The following is a 16,762-nucleotide window of genomic DNA, read 5'->3' on the forward strand; positions in this document are numbered from 1 at the left end:
TTACATTTTGTAATTTTCTAACTTCTTAGGTGCACTTGATTTTTTCAAATAATTATTTTTAGTTAAAGCCCTTAGTAGGTATATACCAAATTTTCATAAGTAACCTAAACCAACACTTACACAAGTAAGTGAAGCATTGAACTTTATACCTATGTTATTTCTTAATATTTTTAGTAAGTTACTTTAAAAACATAATTCCTTTATGGAGGAAGAGTTTATATTTTAGTACTTTCCTAGTACCTTAATGCCATGTATATTTTGACATTCTTACCGAGCTTTAAGTTTTAAATTCTAGTGTAAAATGTATATTCATAATTATTAAGTTATTATAATTAAGCCTTAACACTTAGTCGGGTTTCCTTACTAGCTAACAGGTACACAACCTATCAGCATAATCGAGTATATTTTTTCTTAGTTGGAACCTGGTTTGTTGGTATTTTTGAATAATCCAAAGGTCTGTAGTACAAAATATGTTGTCGAGATTGAAGTGTATATTTTTGTCAAAACGGTAGCTCAAGCAGAACTTGTTGTTTAGTTTATAAATTATATTTTTATACTTACGTGTTTAGCCAAATAAATTGTTATATGTCAATAGGAATTGAATTTAAAGTGAATTGAAATATCTATGGACGATAGAAAGGATAATGATGTTGATTCTGAAGGCAGAAATTCTAATTTTAGACCTGTCAAAACCTTAATTTCTTTAATTTAAATCCAACTCTATGAGTGTTTCCGCAAATGTCATTTTTAGCTAGCAAAATTTATAGTTAGATATTAGTAGTATAATTTCTGCCTTCAGAATAGCTACCAATTAATGTCGTTTATTCAGTTTTTTTACCGATAGGGGGCACTCATGTTATTTATGCGGCAAAACATGAAGTCGTAATATAGGTATGTGTCGCAGGCATCTGGTTGAATCTCCTTTTTGGTTGAAACACTAGCGCGTTCATTGGATGGCGTACAATAAAGGACAACTCGTCAAGTCGTTGAATGTAACGTTCGACGACTTGACTGAACGATATTCAGCGAAGTCGTTGAATGGGATATAGTATAGCAACTTTGTAATGTCTGATTAGGATGAACATGACCAGACAAGAGTCAACAAAAAAACTATGTTACAAAGCTCTCATCTCACAAATTAACTAAACAATTACAATAAACGATATTGTTTGATTGATATTGTTGTACATAATTATCCAGTTTCGCCACAATTTTTTCTTTGAAACTATCCGCCGGCTCGGCTGCGTAATAATAGGTAAATCCATGTATGGGATTGTTGTCACACTATTTTAACACAAATAACTCACTATAAAGCTAATTTATTTGCAAAAAATAACAATACAGGTGCTTTTTGTGTCAGCTGCTAGCTGTTAGACGCCATATTTGTTTTATTCACCACCTGACTGATTTTAACTCCGCTAACTAGTTGGACGTTTTGTGACGCTTGAACAATCAACGTTCGGCCTAGTCATACAATTGAGTAGCGCCATCCAATGAACGCGCTAGTCATTCAACCAAAAAGGAGATTCAACCAGATGCCTGCGACATAATTATGTATACCAAACATAGTATATTGGCTATAACTGTGAGACGAGTGCAAAATATGTCGAAATAATTATCTCAAAAATCCAAGATATTGTTAAAAGGTACTTACCATTATCTATTCTATAATGAATTGTTGGTATGAAATCATTTCCATTTTTTTATTCAGGTCCATTGAAATTATTTAAACTAGGTAGGTACAGTAAAGAGCAGAAAGACCTGACCCCTCTCAGAAACATTGTTATTATGAGAGGGGGGTTAGGTTTCTCTGCACCTGACCGTACTATCACCCATTTTATTTATGTCAAGTAATGGACAAAGCATTGTTCATCGCATTTTTTTCAGATGTTGTTATTAACTAATTAATTTAATAATTAGCTAAATACTATCATATCATGATATAAATGTAATCTCTTTTGTCTGTAATGTATGGAAAGTTTTAAATATTGAACAAATATATCAATAAAGAATATTTCGCAAGCAATAATTTTTAATGTAATTTTAATTTAAACACTGGTACTTAAAATACCGAAAAAACTCTATTCATTTTAACAGTAAGTAGGTTAGCGAAATGGACTTCAAGTAAATGAGTCTAAAGATTTAACAGGTTAAAATAATACAACTCAGCTTTGTTTATTAAGGCTATTTATTTCATTCCTATAAAATAACATACCAAATGTCTCTTTTGTACAACATCATATCAAAAATTTACACCGTACTATATAAATTTCGTGATAGGTAAATGTTACCTAGCTACGCGGCCACCAATTTCTTGCCATCCACGATAACGCAACATAATCCTTATGAAAGTGATAAATAAGGGATGATTTTGCTTGATTTCGGCATTTTCGTGGATGGCAAGAGTGTCACCCCATGGTTATTACGTCATCATCATCATAAATATATGTATTTATAGTCCTTTCACTTGTCTAGCGTCTGTTAGGTACAAATTCTTCATAATAACGTCTAGTGCTTTTGTGGAAACTAAATATGTAGGTAAAATATTTTGCTTTACAATTCCTTTATGTATGCTAAAAAGATGCTGACACATCAGTTTGTTTTTAAAAATCTATATGAATAAATTATCTTTATTACAAGAGAATGAGAGTTAATTCTAAATGTATCTAAGTAGAAATATAAGATCTGATTAGTAAAATATAATAGCGTACGGAAATTGAGTTTCCACAAGAGCTCACAATGCAATTCTGTACAATACATCACGAATCTATGCACTACCATTATTGTATCAATTCATTGTATTTCAACTTCCAATCATGTCCTTTGAACGATTCAAAATTACAAATCATATAAATTCCTTTTTTGTTTAATAGATTTAAAGCGAAAGCGATTATTGCACGGATCTAAGCGGAGGCTAAGTATACAATAATAATAAAAATCCATAAATTTAATTTCAATTATCCCATAATTAAATTAAAACAGCTCTATAGCATCAAGAGACGCCTAAGATTATTGCCGCATCTCAAATAAACGGAAAACACAAATTATTAACACTTGGTTTTCCTAAAAAGGCAAGATTCCCAATAAAAGGACAAATAAGATATTTTACACGATATGTAGTTTAGCATAAGCACAACCGTTTTTCGGGTATTGACATTTTCTAGCCGAAAGACCTTAGTCCACTGCGTATGTCAACGTTTTCCAACATGTTACTCTCTCATTGTCATCCAGTTTACAAGAACTGTTATCCTCGGTAGCTATAAATTTAGCATCATGAAATATGAACCCTACTCTTTTGGTTGACTGAAGACAGATGGTATCATTGGGGCATCATGAAGACTGTATAATATTAACTTCATTCTCTGCCTAGAATTGGAAAGCCAAACAGATTTGTACTTCATTTACAAGCGTATGCGCAAGCAAACCAAACCACATAAATAGTTTGCAGTGATTGCACTACTGTCAAATTCCCTCACTATATAAAAACGAATATTAACGCAATGACAAATAAAAAGAGTGTTGTAAAAAGTTACCACATAATAATTATGTATACCGCTTTATGATTAATGTAAATATTGACGAATGTGAACGATGCATGTTTATTTTAGCTCAGTTAGTTATGCCATTTCAGAATTCATACATTCAAACATTGCCACTGTCTAGTGTAAATTTAATAAGTAGTACATAATAACAAATTGATAACATTAGCAAATGGGGCACCCGCACCATGACATTATAGAATGTAAAACTAACATACATGCGTAACAGAATTATAAGCTCATCGAAAAAGTTATCGTAACGTAATTAAAAAATTTAGCTTACAAAGTTAATCCCAATACTCGCATTCAATCTCCAATGTTAAAACGTTATAAAAATACATCAACTTCGCAAACGATACATTAACAACAAACTCCAAACGCATCTACCTACAATGATGTTAGATAAATAAGTAAAAAAAAACATTTTGTATCGACACAATAAACATTGAATGCATTTCTACAAAATGTACATTAGGTCTAAACAACTAGAGGTCGGATCAACAAATTGATTTATAAATGTATCTAGGTTTAAATAAAATCACCGGGAGATCTTATTTAAGTTTTTAGGAACGTTTGGTAACTAACGCCTCTATCAGGTGATTCAGACAAGACTCAACCTTATTGCATCACCTAATACAACGAAAAGCCTTCATATAATTCCAATATTGCTCAATTCGTATATGTCCAAGGCATATATGACAATACTCCTTTCAAATTCTATCAAGTCAGATATTGCGTTCCTACAATGCGCTCAATATTAACAAACGTTTCTAAATGTCGGGTCAACTGTTAAAATATTGTTTAAAAACACCATAATTCAAACAACATAATGCTTATGGCTAGAGAACTCAACGTATATATTACTATAACATTCTATTTCTACGTACTAATTGCTTATAAATAAATGCCGTCTACTAAGGTCTGTGGGAAAACCTTGCAGGTCTCGATATCCAAAGAAAATGCTACTTAGTCCCTGGGTGCTACGGAATAAAAACTATAATTGATTGGCGAGCAATTCGGAATTTTAGTTTCGGAAGAAGTACTAGATGGATTAGCCTAAATGATATGGGAACATCTAGCGATAGTGTATCGGTACTTAATAAAATAATATGGAAGTATGAAGATACTCCGAATAGTCACTAAATAACAAGCTAACATGTACAGTGTATATTATGAAATTTATGATTCCATGTAATTAAATCAATATTAAATCGTGTTTTAAGTTAATAAAAATCTTATTTACAAGCCTATTACCAAATAATGATAAGAATGATAATTGTTAAAAAAAACCATAGAGAAAAACAATAAACCTTTTGCTAAGCAACTAATATAAAATAAAATTAAAACTAAATCGGTTGGCTTATGCATGTTGCCAGTATTTTATAAGGTTCATATATTTGTATTGCTTATTTTTCCATCCGTCGAAGTCTCACAACCGCTGCCCTCTTTGTTTTCAGGTTTTAGAGCCGAATGTGCGTGTTACTTTATGTTAGTACTCGAAATTTTGAAGAATGCTTAATTTAAACAATTAATACTGTAAGCACCATTTTAAATATTAATTATACCTAATTTTATAAATCGAATCTTAAATACGTTGTGTGCTAATTTTGAATTTAGCCTTTTAAATGTTGTGTCCATTTTCTACAGTAGCAAAAATCTTGTCATCCAAAAGTATCCTTTAAATATTGGGATTAGAAAAGTGCGAACCGTTTCAGATTCTAGTTTACATATTCCGTGTATATGGCATCAAATACTATAATTCTATATTAATACTGAGATGACATACAATGTATTGGTTTTATTTACTTAAACAGTAAGTAATACATAGGGAAGATGCCAAGGCTCATACTATGAGGGTCTACTATTCATATTTAGCTGGATATCATATTTAAGACAATACATAATGGTACTCTACAATGATGCCATTTTATGAATATGATGAGATGTTATACTATGAAATATTCAAAATGTTAGACCCTTATAACTAACCTGTGTTAATAAGTTATTAAACAATAATTAACTTATATGACACTGATGCGATCGACTCATTATTGTCACTATTTCAATAATAAAGTTCAAAAAACATTAGAGAAATCGATAAAGTGTGAAAACGCGGCTATTGCTAAAGCAATAAGTCTTATTTATTTTTAAACCGCCTAGACTGTTTTATCTTCATCATTGTACAGTGATAAAACAGATGTTCATTGCCAACAGTCGCTACGTGAAATCTTAACACCAAGGAAATAAAGATGATTATTGCAGACATCAAATCTCTTTTGTTTTAAGATTACTTTATGTACACTATCTTAAATTTTATGTTTGAATATATTTTTTATACTTGATTTTGATGTCAGTATACAATATGTGACTACACTGAAAGTGAGCCATTTAATTATATTTTTAACCTTTTACAAGTAAAATTCACGTATTTACAGGTAAATAAAGTATGGATGATACTTTATCATGTGCAAGCTATTGAAATCTAAGTTACCACAAATAAATTACTACTAAATGGCTCTTGTTCCTGTGCAGTCGCCACTTATTCAGGTTTTAATCGTCGTCATATAAAAAATATTTACACTTTTCGCTAGTACTGAACACCATTAATTTTACATTACAGTCGAACATCGAAATTCGTGATTATGTGTTAAAGTCGATATTTCTTATACTTACATTTCACGTAACAAATCAAGTCATACAAGTGCACTACTAAGGTGACTAATGTTAACGAAAAAGGGAACACATAGTTATATCTCGTTCTTACAAAAGTTTGATAAGATTCGAGTGAAAGAGACGGTTATATTCATAAGTCGTCAAAATTGCTTCACGCTTTACTCTACGCACTACATTGCAGATTAATTTGATTGGGATAATATATTTTTTTAAGACAATTATTGAAAGTAAATACTAAAATTTCAATAAAACATCGCTTTTAAAATGAATTAGTAATATCCTAACTTACTTTACTTGATCCCAAGCACGATATAAAATTGTCGAATAGTTTTAAATTTAAAGCCAAAAAACGCTGTTGCGCTTCCAACTGCACGGGGCATCGAGTAAAAAATCCAATTCAGTGTCGAGTCACATTATGTACAGAGCTGATCGTTTAAAAAAACGAAGAGGACAGTCTATATAAAGACATTTAAAACTGCAAGCTTAGGAGAGAACAATCACAAACAATCATACATTCCTCTTACGTACTAAGAAATACCTAAACTGTAAAATAGGTACAAATAACGTCCTTACAATCCAGAAGGCAAAATTGGCACTTATGACGAAACGGGTTCCCTCTTTCAGTTTTTGCAGGAAGGGAACGGGCCCCCCGGTGTTTGTTTCTGTCAGGTTGGTATCACTGCGTCCGGGGCATGTGTTCGTTGGGTTGGCACGACTGCCCGGGCGCTATGTGGGCGGCGAGTTGTTCTGTGTGGGGTTGTAGGGGTGGTTCGAGTTCCGTAGCACTGTGTACACACTGTCCACTTTGCTCAGCTTCTCGAAGAACGGTATCAGGTCCAGCAGCTCGGAGTCTGTCATGTCGTCGAACCACGACGCGACAGGTACCTGGAACATTGAAGGTTTTATTTTATATATTTGCTTCATTTTATTCAATGATTTTAGTCCAAATGTTCGGTTTCGGTTCTGCCGTAAAAAGGAGTTTATGAAAAATATACGGCTATACTTAACTTTACTACTTATTTAACATAAACAATGCTACGTTGCACCCAGCCTGCAACATGCAGTACTATATTTAGAAGCACCCTAACAGTAGCCTGGTTTGAATTGACGCCTCTAGTGGAAAGAATCACGAATTTAACAGCACAACGATAAGCAGATTTCATAGTTGCCACGCGACACACACCTCTAACACTACAGCAACAAGAGCCACACTCACCGCGTTGTCGGGGTGGAATATGTAGGAGGCGGGCGAGTTGTCCACGATGACGACGCGGCGCAGGTCCCGGCCGAGGCTGTTCAGGTCCTTCACGTAGTTCCCGCGGTGGAACACGCAGCTGTCGCGGAATAAGCGGGCGCGGAACACGCCCCATCTGGGGAGGGAAGGAATGAAGGACGGTTTAGTGGAGGGGATAAGTTTACATAAATAACATAGTACTTCCTGTGGTTGACTGGTAGTAAATGCTTTTAGCATTAAGTCCACCCCTTGTATACTTTAGTTCGTTCAAAACCCCGATCACCGGTGATGTCGACTTAAGTCGATACGAATTCGATAGAAAAGTCACTGGAATTTGTATCCGTTTTATTAGTTTCGAATGTTACCGACAGGAGCGCTGATCTATATGTCATACAAATTGCTATCGAATTACAATAGCGACTTAACAGAACTTGTGATAAGCCTATAGTATAGTGCTCTCAAATAAGCCTTTACGAGTGATGTACCTATTTTATATACGTCAGACGTACCCTGAGCAGTTGGCGACTGACGCTAATCTGACTGGCTAATCCCGTCACCACGGTGACCAACCCTAGATCCTTATTGCTCTCATTTTCTGTCACTGATTTCCGATCTTAGCATTAAGAGCGCTGAGAAATATCATCCATACTACCCCGGCCCTATAGCCTTTTCTTGTCAACATTATCGGTCCGGGAATCGAACCCAGCTCAATGTCCAGTCCAGTCATACCTTCTAACACTGAAGATCATTTATCCGATAAAGTTCAAGCACAAGCGACGGTAACGCCCTCTGCATACAAATTCAGGTTGCGCATGCGACCCTTTACTCTCTCTATGGGAAATATGCAACATTCATTCGCTATTGAATATATTAGCCGTTGCGATTTACATGATACATTATAGCTAGTTTAGCCTTCAAGGGAATATTGTGATCTATCTTATTTTCCATTTTCTATGGAACGCCCGAAGCGGTTCATACAAATTGTATATTTGGGTTAAATAGAGCAAAACCCAGTAGTTAGCTAGGGCGTGTTGACGGTAAATATATAGGTAGTGTTTACGCTATTTATTAAGATACTGGTAGTTACCAACACCTTTAATCTCTTTCATGGTAAGCTGACGTAGAAACGCTTATCCATTGGTAGTGGTTTATAAACCATGAAAATTTTATCGTACATTTTATTATTATACAATAGGAGTAAAATTTAAACAGTATACAGTTGATTATAGAACCAGTACAAAATTAACTGGACTAAGTCGCCTTCCCCATGCACCACATTCCAATAAGTTCATAACTAAATAAAACATCTTCGTCCTTCTTATACACCACACATGTATACCAAATTACCAAAGAGGTATCTCATCAAACTAACATTTCCACCACTCTAAAGAAAAATCACACGCAACTCACCTGTCCAACAGATCCGCAACAGGGTCGGCATACTTCGCCAAGGAGGCCGTAAACAGCACACACTCATACAGCTCCCCACATCTTCGTAGAAACTCATCCACGTGAGGTCGCTTCAGCACATAGACCTGGTGCACCGCGCCGTCGATCTCGACCGGCACCACGAAGTCCGCGTTGTTGATCGGCTGCAAAGAGGTTGGGTGAGCTGGCTGGTTGGTGAAAGAGTTGGGGAAGAATCGGCTGCAAAGAGGTTGGGGCTCAAAGCTGGCTGGTCGGTAAAAGAGTTAAGGAAAAGAAAAAGTTATTGAGGTAAGGTTGGTAAAAAAGTATAGGAAAGAAAAAGTTGTAAAGGTTGTGAGGAGTTTTGTAGCGAGAGAAAAGAGGTTGGGTTGTGCTGGTTGGTTTTAACTATTTAGGTTTGTGGTTTTGTGAGTTTACGAAAAATATAGAACTATGTGACACTAGTGACACATCTAGCGGAGAAAATTGCAACGGTTTTTTAGAGATGCTGGATATGCTAATAATGTTTTGGATACTATTCAACCTGAAATAATGTAAATTTTATTTTATCCTTACAATAAGTAAGTTGGTAGGAGGCAAGCCAAATTAATTCCATCCTTGGACTCAGGCCTTGAAGATGGTAAAAATATAGTCCTCCAATTACATGTAATTTTAAGCAAAAAGATCGCGTGGCTTTAATTATGCTATTTTTCCTTACGTTACGAAATATTTCCTCCACCGAAATTATTAAGGCATCCTGTACAACGTTTCATTTTTACAACTTTTCGCATTAGCATCGGCCAACATGTAAACTAATTTAAATGTAATAAACCGAACTTGAAAAAATACCAAGAAATGTTCCGCTAGATTAGTTTGCGGACCTTGCCTAAAACGATGGAAGAAAGATATGGAAAGGTCACAGAAAAAGTTTCACATTTTGTACTAATGCACTTAGTTTCGAACGTACTTCAACACGCGACGGATAGATATCCTTGCAACGTGCTAGAAAAGGACGACTATAATCGAAAGTGTAAATCTTGTTTCTCTTTAGCGTGTTCTGAACACGAGTAGAAATAATTTGCTCATTAATATGCTAACTGTGTTCTATTATAAGGTATGACCTATTTATACGCCATTATTGTAGGTAGTACATTATTATAGTGTATGCTAATATTTCCGTTCTCTTGTCATGCTTTGCTTTACAATCTGCATACTCTAGGGAATTTTCAGAATGCAGATAGGTAGTTAAAAGTAACTTTATAAAACCTTAATGTTCTACCTAAAAATTGTTTCGTTACTTAAATATTTTACATAATGATATACTTAGTAAGGGGTAAGTAATGGTAAAGCTCCAATTTCAATGATTAGCAGAAATGGTCAGAGGTAGTCAGTAGGATAGCCGTAAGTGAGGCACACACTTTCGCTGTAGTACCTACCTATAAAAAACATCTGATTCAATGTTGCCGTCATGATTTACTCAAGACTACCTATCACTCTACATACTTTATAATAATTAATTCAAACACATAAAAGGGACTGATTAAAAAATCCACAAGTCCTCGATCGGCTAAAATGGTATTCCCAGTGGGCGGGAAAACCAGCTTAGCGAAATATAATCAAGCGATCCGTAGAAAAATATTTATAGACAAATACTAGGTAGGTATGTAGAGGTATAGATTTAACTAATAAATAATCTATTTGCACGGCCTCTCAGCAGATGATTTATTTGAATTCTGCCGCTTACTGTAAAAAAGGTATTGTAACTTAAACAAATTGACTCTTCTCTCTCTAATGTGTAAAATTTGTGGACCTAACCTTTACGTACCCCATATGCGACACTTGATTTTAGAGCGAACGCCATATTGCAAGAGCAGACGCCTTTTGTAAATTTTGACATAATTTTACACTCAAGTATTACCACTATGAAAGCGGAGTCTAGTATTCCAAAACCATTTCTACTACAAAAATCAAAAGCTCTAATTTCTAATGTCAGCTTTGGCGTACACGAATTTTGAATTAGGAATACATATTAGATAGCCAATCGTGTGTCTATATCCGCCAAGGCCTTGGCCATGACATGTGTGTTGTGTACTTAACAAAAAAAATCTTCAATGGAACTCCGAACATTGAGTATTCAGAATAACTTGTCCCTTCAATGTTAACATGGTAGCACTAAGCAAAACCTGTGTGCCATACAAATAGAGTTCATTATTGTTTATTCAGAAAACATTTAAATCTGAATGCGGTATTACGATACAATTTAGTCATATCATATGTTTGGTAACATGTGTTAACTGTAATGTGGGTATTGTATGTTGCATAATTTATGAGTATGAATGTCTTCGTTATATTGCAGGATAATCTTTAATCTTAATTAAGGGGAATGTGCTAAAAGTGCTATTTACATTTTATTGCAAATACTTAAAAAGTCAAACACAAGCCTTGTATGAATAGGTACTTGTACAGTAGCCTCCATAGAAACCTGATCCCGCTCAGTAGCAAGGGGGGTCATGTTTCTGTGCAGGCCACTGTACTAATGTTCTGCCTGTCTGTCCTAATTTAAACGAGGTGGTAATTGCCTGTTCTAGGCTATTTTTGCGGCACATCCACATCCACAACCCAAGAACGATAAAAAGAACTACCGACACCCTTTGTTGCTAATCGATGTCGGGATATTGGCGAAAGTTCATCCAAACCATGGGCATTCAAACAAAATCGTATCCACCATGTAAACTTTTGTAAAAAAAGCACAAATGTATCAATAAACCCCACGAGTCAAAGTTCAGCTTACAACCCCTGTAATAAAAAGGTAAAACTAAAAATATATCGCATATCAATACCACCTGAAGGGCCCGTATATCTTGCATGTAGACAGGGTTATATTTAGCAATAATGAGCCATATTGCTCTAGCAATAAAGTTTACAGGGTGAGGGGTGGCGGTGGTGTATTTTTAGTACACTCCGATTGCAAGGCACTTGGAAGGGTTCTGGGTATTATTGCGTTTTACGTGGAAATCTCAAGTTCTCAATGGGGGTTCTGCTTTGACCGTGAATGACATTGTTTTATTGCATACTTTGTTGACATGGGTTCATTAGCATTTGTGAGTAAATACCTGTGCTTCTATAATTAAGTTAATATGTATCGGATATAATTAGTATAACTATGAAAGCGGGTTCAATTTAAATATCTAGTCATCTTTCAAAATAAAGTACAAGATAGCAGTTGCGAAAATAATGAAATAATAGTACATTAGTTAATCTAGTACTTAGGTATATGGTTTTAAATCATAGTTTATTACTTCAGCGGAAATGACCAATCTTTGACTTCAACAATTGCATTAATCTGAAAGCCTTGAAGGCTATCTACATCTATGCTTTTGATCATTGATTGCATACAAATATTATCTTGTACCACCAACAAACCAAACCATCCGAGATAAAAATAAAATATTTATCTGTATTATAATTTATCAACAGCTACTAAATAAGACTGAAAACTATTGTTGCAGTCTGTATGCAAGGATACAAAATAATAGGTAATATTTTATGTAGGTATTTCAATACAGCGTACTGAAATTTCTGACTGAATAATATTGAGATAAATGTATAAAAATAGAGTATTTTATATTCTTTGGAACGTTGTAGGTATTTTCATCAAACAGAACAGAGGAGTTCAGAGAACTATTTTTCAGATTTTTATTATTTAAACTGATGGCAAAGGTTTCAGCGTACAAAGGCGGGTTCAAACAAAGACCGGTATTTATTAGAGCGTGCTCTCCACGACATAACGTCGTTCATCCTTCTTTGTTTACAATAACAGTGTTTCAACCAGCCAGCCGAATCCCAGGGGGTCACTCTTACTTACGAAAAAAGGAAGTTTCGATAGTTGCGACTCTATCTTGTTGCATCAAATAATGTACCGATTGTATGATAGCTTTCGTTAACTACTTTTCGGCGGTTTTTTTCTTTAACTAGAGTAATGAATTAAAAAAGAAATTCACATAAAATATTAGAAAGCTTTTGAGGAGTTTCTGTATATTTATGTATGTGGTGGCAATAAATATTGTTTATTATGATGTGTGATTGAGACTGGCTATTGTATTAGGTACTTATCTGAATAAAAAAATAAAATAAATATTTTATCAGAAGTGTGCTAATATTGAATTAACTACATAGATGCACTCATAAGTAAATGCATACTACATTCCTCAACCAACATGTCAGTTGTGAATAAATAAATAAAACAATGCTGCACAACTTTATCTACAAAGATAAGTATTGAAGACAAATTAAAATGATAATGTAATTCATTTCAATTAATTATGTTCTAGTCAGGTTTAAATGAATTAAGTAAATCATCATAGAGATCGTTTGGAAGCATTTGTAAAATAAATAAGTTTTATGAAAGTGTTCCAAAATTTTACAATGTTAGTAAGGTAACTAGTAGTAGGTCTTCTAATACGTCATAGAAGGCCAAAAACTCTCGGACTATTTTAGAAAAAAAAAACCGGCCAAGTGCGAGTCGGGCTCGCGCACAAAGGGTTCCGTAGCTTAAATCAACCTATCTCAAAAACTATAAGAGATACTTTGATCAAACCAAAAATCGTTGAAAGAGTTAATTAGCATGCATCACCTCTATTTTTTTTAGAATTTTATACCCCGTAGTTATAAAAATAGAGGGGGGGGGACATACTTTTTACGACTTTGAGAGCTGATATCTCAAAAACCGTTCACTTTAAGAAAAATGTTTTTTAGAAAACTTTATATCATTTTAAAAGACCTTTCCATTGATACCCCACACGGGTATGTACATCGAAAAAAAAAATTTCATCCCTCAGTTACATGTATGGGGGGCCCCACCCCCAATTCTTTTTTTTACTATTTAGTGTCATATTTTTGTAGCGGTTCATACAACACATATTCCCATCAAATTTCATCACTGTAGTACTTATAGTTTCCGAGTAAATCGGCTGTGACAGACGGACAGACGGACAGACGGACATGACGAAACTATAAGGGTTCCGTTTTTGCCATTTTGGCTACGGAACCCTAAAAAGGTCTTATTCATAAGAAACAGTTAAAATAAAACCCTTAGTTTATCCTCATCTTCAATGGTGTAATTAAAATGTAATTAAGGCTTTTTATAATACAACAACAACTTCATCATTCTGAATTGAAGTCCAGTAACTGGACTAATCTGAGTTTAAACATGGGAATCTCTATGTAACTTTGTTGGATTAAATGCGAAAAAAACATCATATTTTTCTTACCAGTCCATGGGTTAGTTTTATCATAAATACGTATCAGGATATGAAAAGATTAAATGGGGCGCTGCAGCAATATTAAAATAAAATACTTTAATATTAACGTATGTTCATCATAACTGAACAAGTATGTTATATTTCATGAGAATATATCAAAGATCACCATTTAAATGTAGAACCAAAACCAAAAATAGGCTTCAATTACTAGCTTCTAATTTTAGTTAGTTTCAAAGCTAAGAAAGAGTAGGAAATGTAAAATTAGAATGGCATAAATTCCAAACCAAACAGAATTAGTAAAGTTTAAGATAGTTCGCTGGCAGTGTTAACTATAAATAAATACAATGTGATCCTAGTTGGTTCTACATACATGTATGACTCATTACCAGTAATAAGTATTGAATTAAAACAGCTTCTTATTAACTGTAGTTTCTCATTGGTATATAAGTTATATTCTGATTCTTCTTCATATTATATTGGTGACAGAAACAACCAGAGGGTTTGCCACCATGGTGAAAGGGTTAAACAGTCAAAATAGATGCAGTCTCCTGTTGGAGAGCTGTTGCCTAGAGTGTGCCAGAAGTACACCTGTTGTGCACCCCATGTTCTCATTTTAGGGCTCACTTACTTAGTACTTGTGTTAGGGAGCTACTGAAAAAATTATAGAGCACACACATCAGGCTCAACATAAATGACATGCAAATGCTTGTATTGACAAAGCATTGTGATTCCCAGGCAACTCTTATGAGAAGATGAGACGTTGTCCATCACACCACCATACCTCACTCTCATGTTGTTCCAATTTTTATTTGGCTCATGAAGCATAATAATATGAGGTCAATGACAATGAAATATACAAATCATATATTGTAAATTACATAAATAAACAATCACATTGGCCCTGCTTAATGTTAAACTCCATTTTATATCAATCCATGTCCACAAGGGAGCCTACAACCTTCTAAGCATTGTTATTGTGTATACACATGTGTGCTAAATAGCAGTCAAGGTCAGATATCTCATTAGATGGAATCATTCATGGATGCACAATCCAGTTTTAGTAGTGCAGTTACCAGGGAGATGGTCAAATATCTGGGTAACTCTGTTTTATTTGTTGACAGCATTTTGTAGGCCTTGTAAGCATGTAAGTAGGTAGGTAATTAATACATAATAACAACGACCATCAGAGTGTCAAAACCACAATTAATCAGAAACCACAAAGTGTCTGTAGGTGTGTAGATAACTATGCAATAATTGATATATTGTTTTCAGTATGACAAAGTGTTATTTACATGGCATGCTAGCACCATTATAGCTGTAAAAGGTTCCCATAAAATCATCTAGAACTGGATAACAATGAGCACTTGGTGTTCAGCTTACCTTGAACGAGCTATGCACTAAGGTTTCATCAAGATCAATGACCATACACTTTTTGTGCATGTCCTGATGTCTGACGGGCGGGAGGAGGGGTCGTGGGGCATGGTCGGACATGACGAGCAGCGGGGGCGAGGCGCGGCCGTCGACGCCGCTGGCGCCCGCGCCGCCCGGCGGGCCCTTGCCACGCCCGCCGCGCCAGCAGCACAGCAGCGAGCGCAGGAAGCCGCCGCTGCCCCCCGACTTCTTGCTCCCCAGCGGCGTCCCGCCCGACACCGGCGTGACGTCCCCATCGCTCGCCTGCCCGCCAGGGGATCCACCTACAACAAACATACCACATCAACACTGAAATGTTGTCACTCGACACACACACTAATGAGAAACACGACCACGCGGAAGCCCAAAAACACTCCTCCGTCTAGGCCTACTCTAAAAGACAAGACAAGCTCTCAAGGTTGCATCTAAGGAATGTTATTGCGTCCACCCATTCTAATAATTGTTTACTTCGGGCGCAGTTTCCATTGCAAACACGACAAATTGAAGGCGAATGCTCACTTCACTGTTGATTCTTGTATCACGACTTGCAAATATTTATAAAACACGAGGAGGTAACACTATACGCTCTAATTCGATGCCTGTAACAGGTGTAATTCAGTTTGGATTTACCTCTGTCGGATCCATAATTGTTTAATTGTTCGTCATCCCGTGACACCTGAGTTATAATGGACGATGCGTCCATTTAAACATTTGTTTTGGGTCCTATTTAAAACGGCAACAGAGGTTTTGTATAATTTTAACACCATAAAACTATTTTTTATCTTCCTTTTATCCTACAAAATGGCAGGCACCTAGCAAATACCAATTTGAAGTGCTGCCAACTTACAGAAGACGTGTAACTTTATATTTGTCTCGTTTTTCTTGACTGAATTCAGTGTGAAAGACAGAGATAGAGCTAAAGTGTTTTTTTCGTAGTGTTGGGTAAACTGATTTAAAAAAGTTAAAAATAGTTGTTTCGTCCCGAAATGCGTCTGTATTAGTTCAGAAACAATGCGCTTTTACACTTTTTACCAAAAGTATACGCCTGATGTACAAAAAATAAACAGAAATATTGTGATCCACGCTCGCTGGGCCAAACCTAAACCATTACATAAATAGGTTTCGCTTCATTCATTCTGCTTCTGCAGGAATCAAACTACAGAATATTAACGGCACTGCGTTGAAAAAACCGGTATCTGCCGTTTTTTATGATTTTAAATCATATTCGCAAAGTCAGA

At 35.2% G+C, this 16,762-nt stretch overlaps 1 protein-coding gene across 1 annotated transcript; it reads right to left on the reverse strand.

The window, feature by feature from the left end:
* Window positions 1–2,170: 2,170 nt before the first annotated feature.
* Window positions 2,171–16,365, reverse strand: LOC105397945 (carboxy-terminal domain RNA polymerase II polypeptide A small phosphatase 1). Its single transcript, XM_038120974.2, has 5 exons — window positions 16,155–16,365; window positions 15,495–15,808; window positions 8,857–9,038; window positions 7,429–7,582; window positions 2,171–7,097 (listed from the first exon to the last, which is right to left on the reverse strand). Exons 1-5 carry the CDS (start codon window positions 16,225–16,227, stop codon window positions 6,939–6,941), a joined length of 882 nt encoding a protein of 293 aa, XP_037976902.1. The 5' UTR covers window positions 16,228–16,365; the 3' UTR covers window positions 2,171–6,938.
* Between the last annotated feature and the right edge of the window lie 397 nt (window positions 16,366–16,762).

Source organism: Plutella xylostella, chromosome 4 (genome assembly GCF_932276165.1).
Source record: "Plutella xylostella chromosome 4, ilPluXylo3.1, whole genome shotgun sequence".
In the NCBI taxonomy this organism is placed as follows: Eukaryota; Metazoa; Arthropoda; class Insecta; order Lepidoptera; family Plutellidae; genus Plutella; species Plutella xylostella.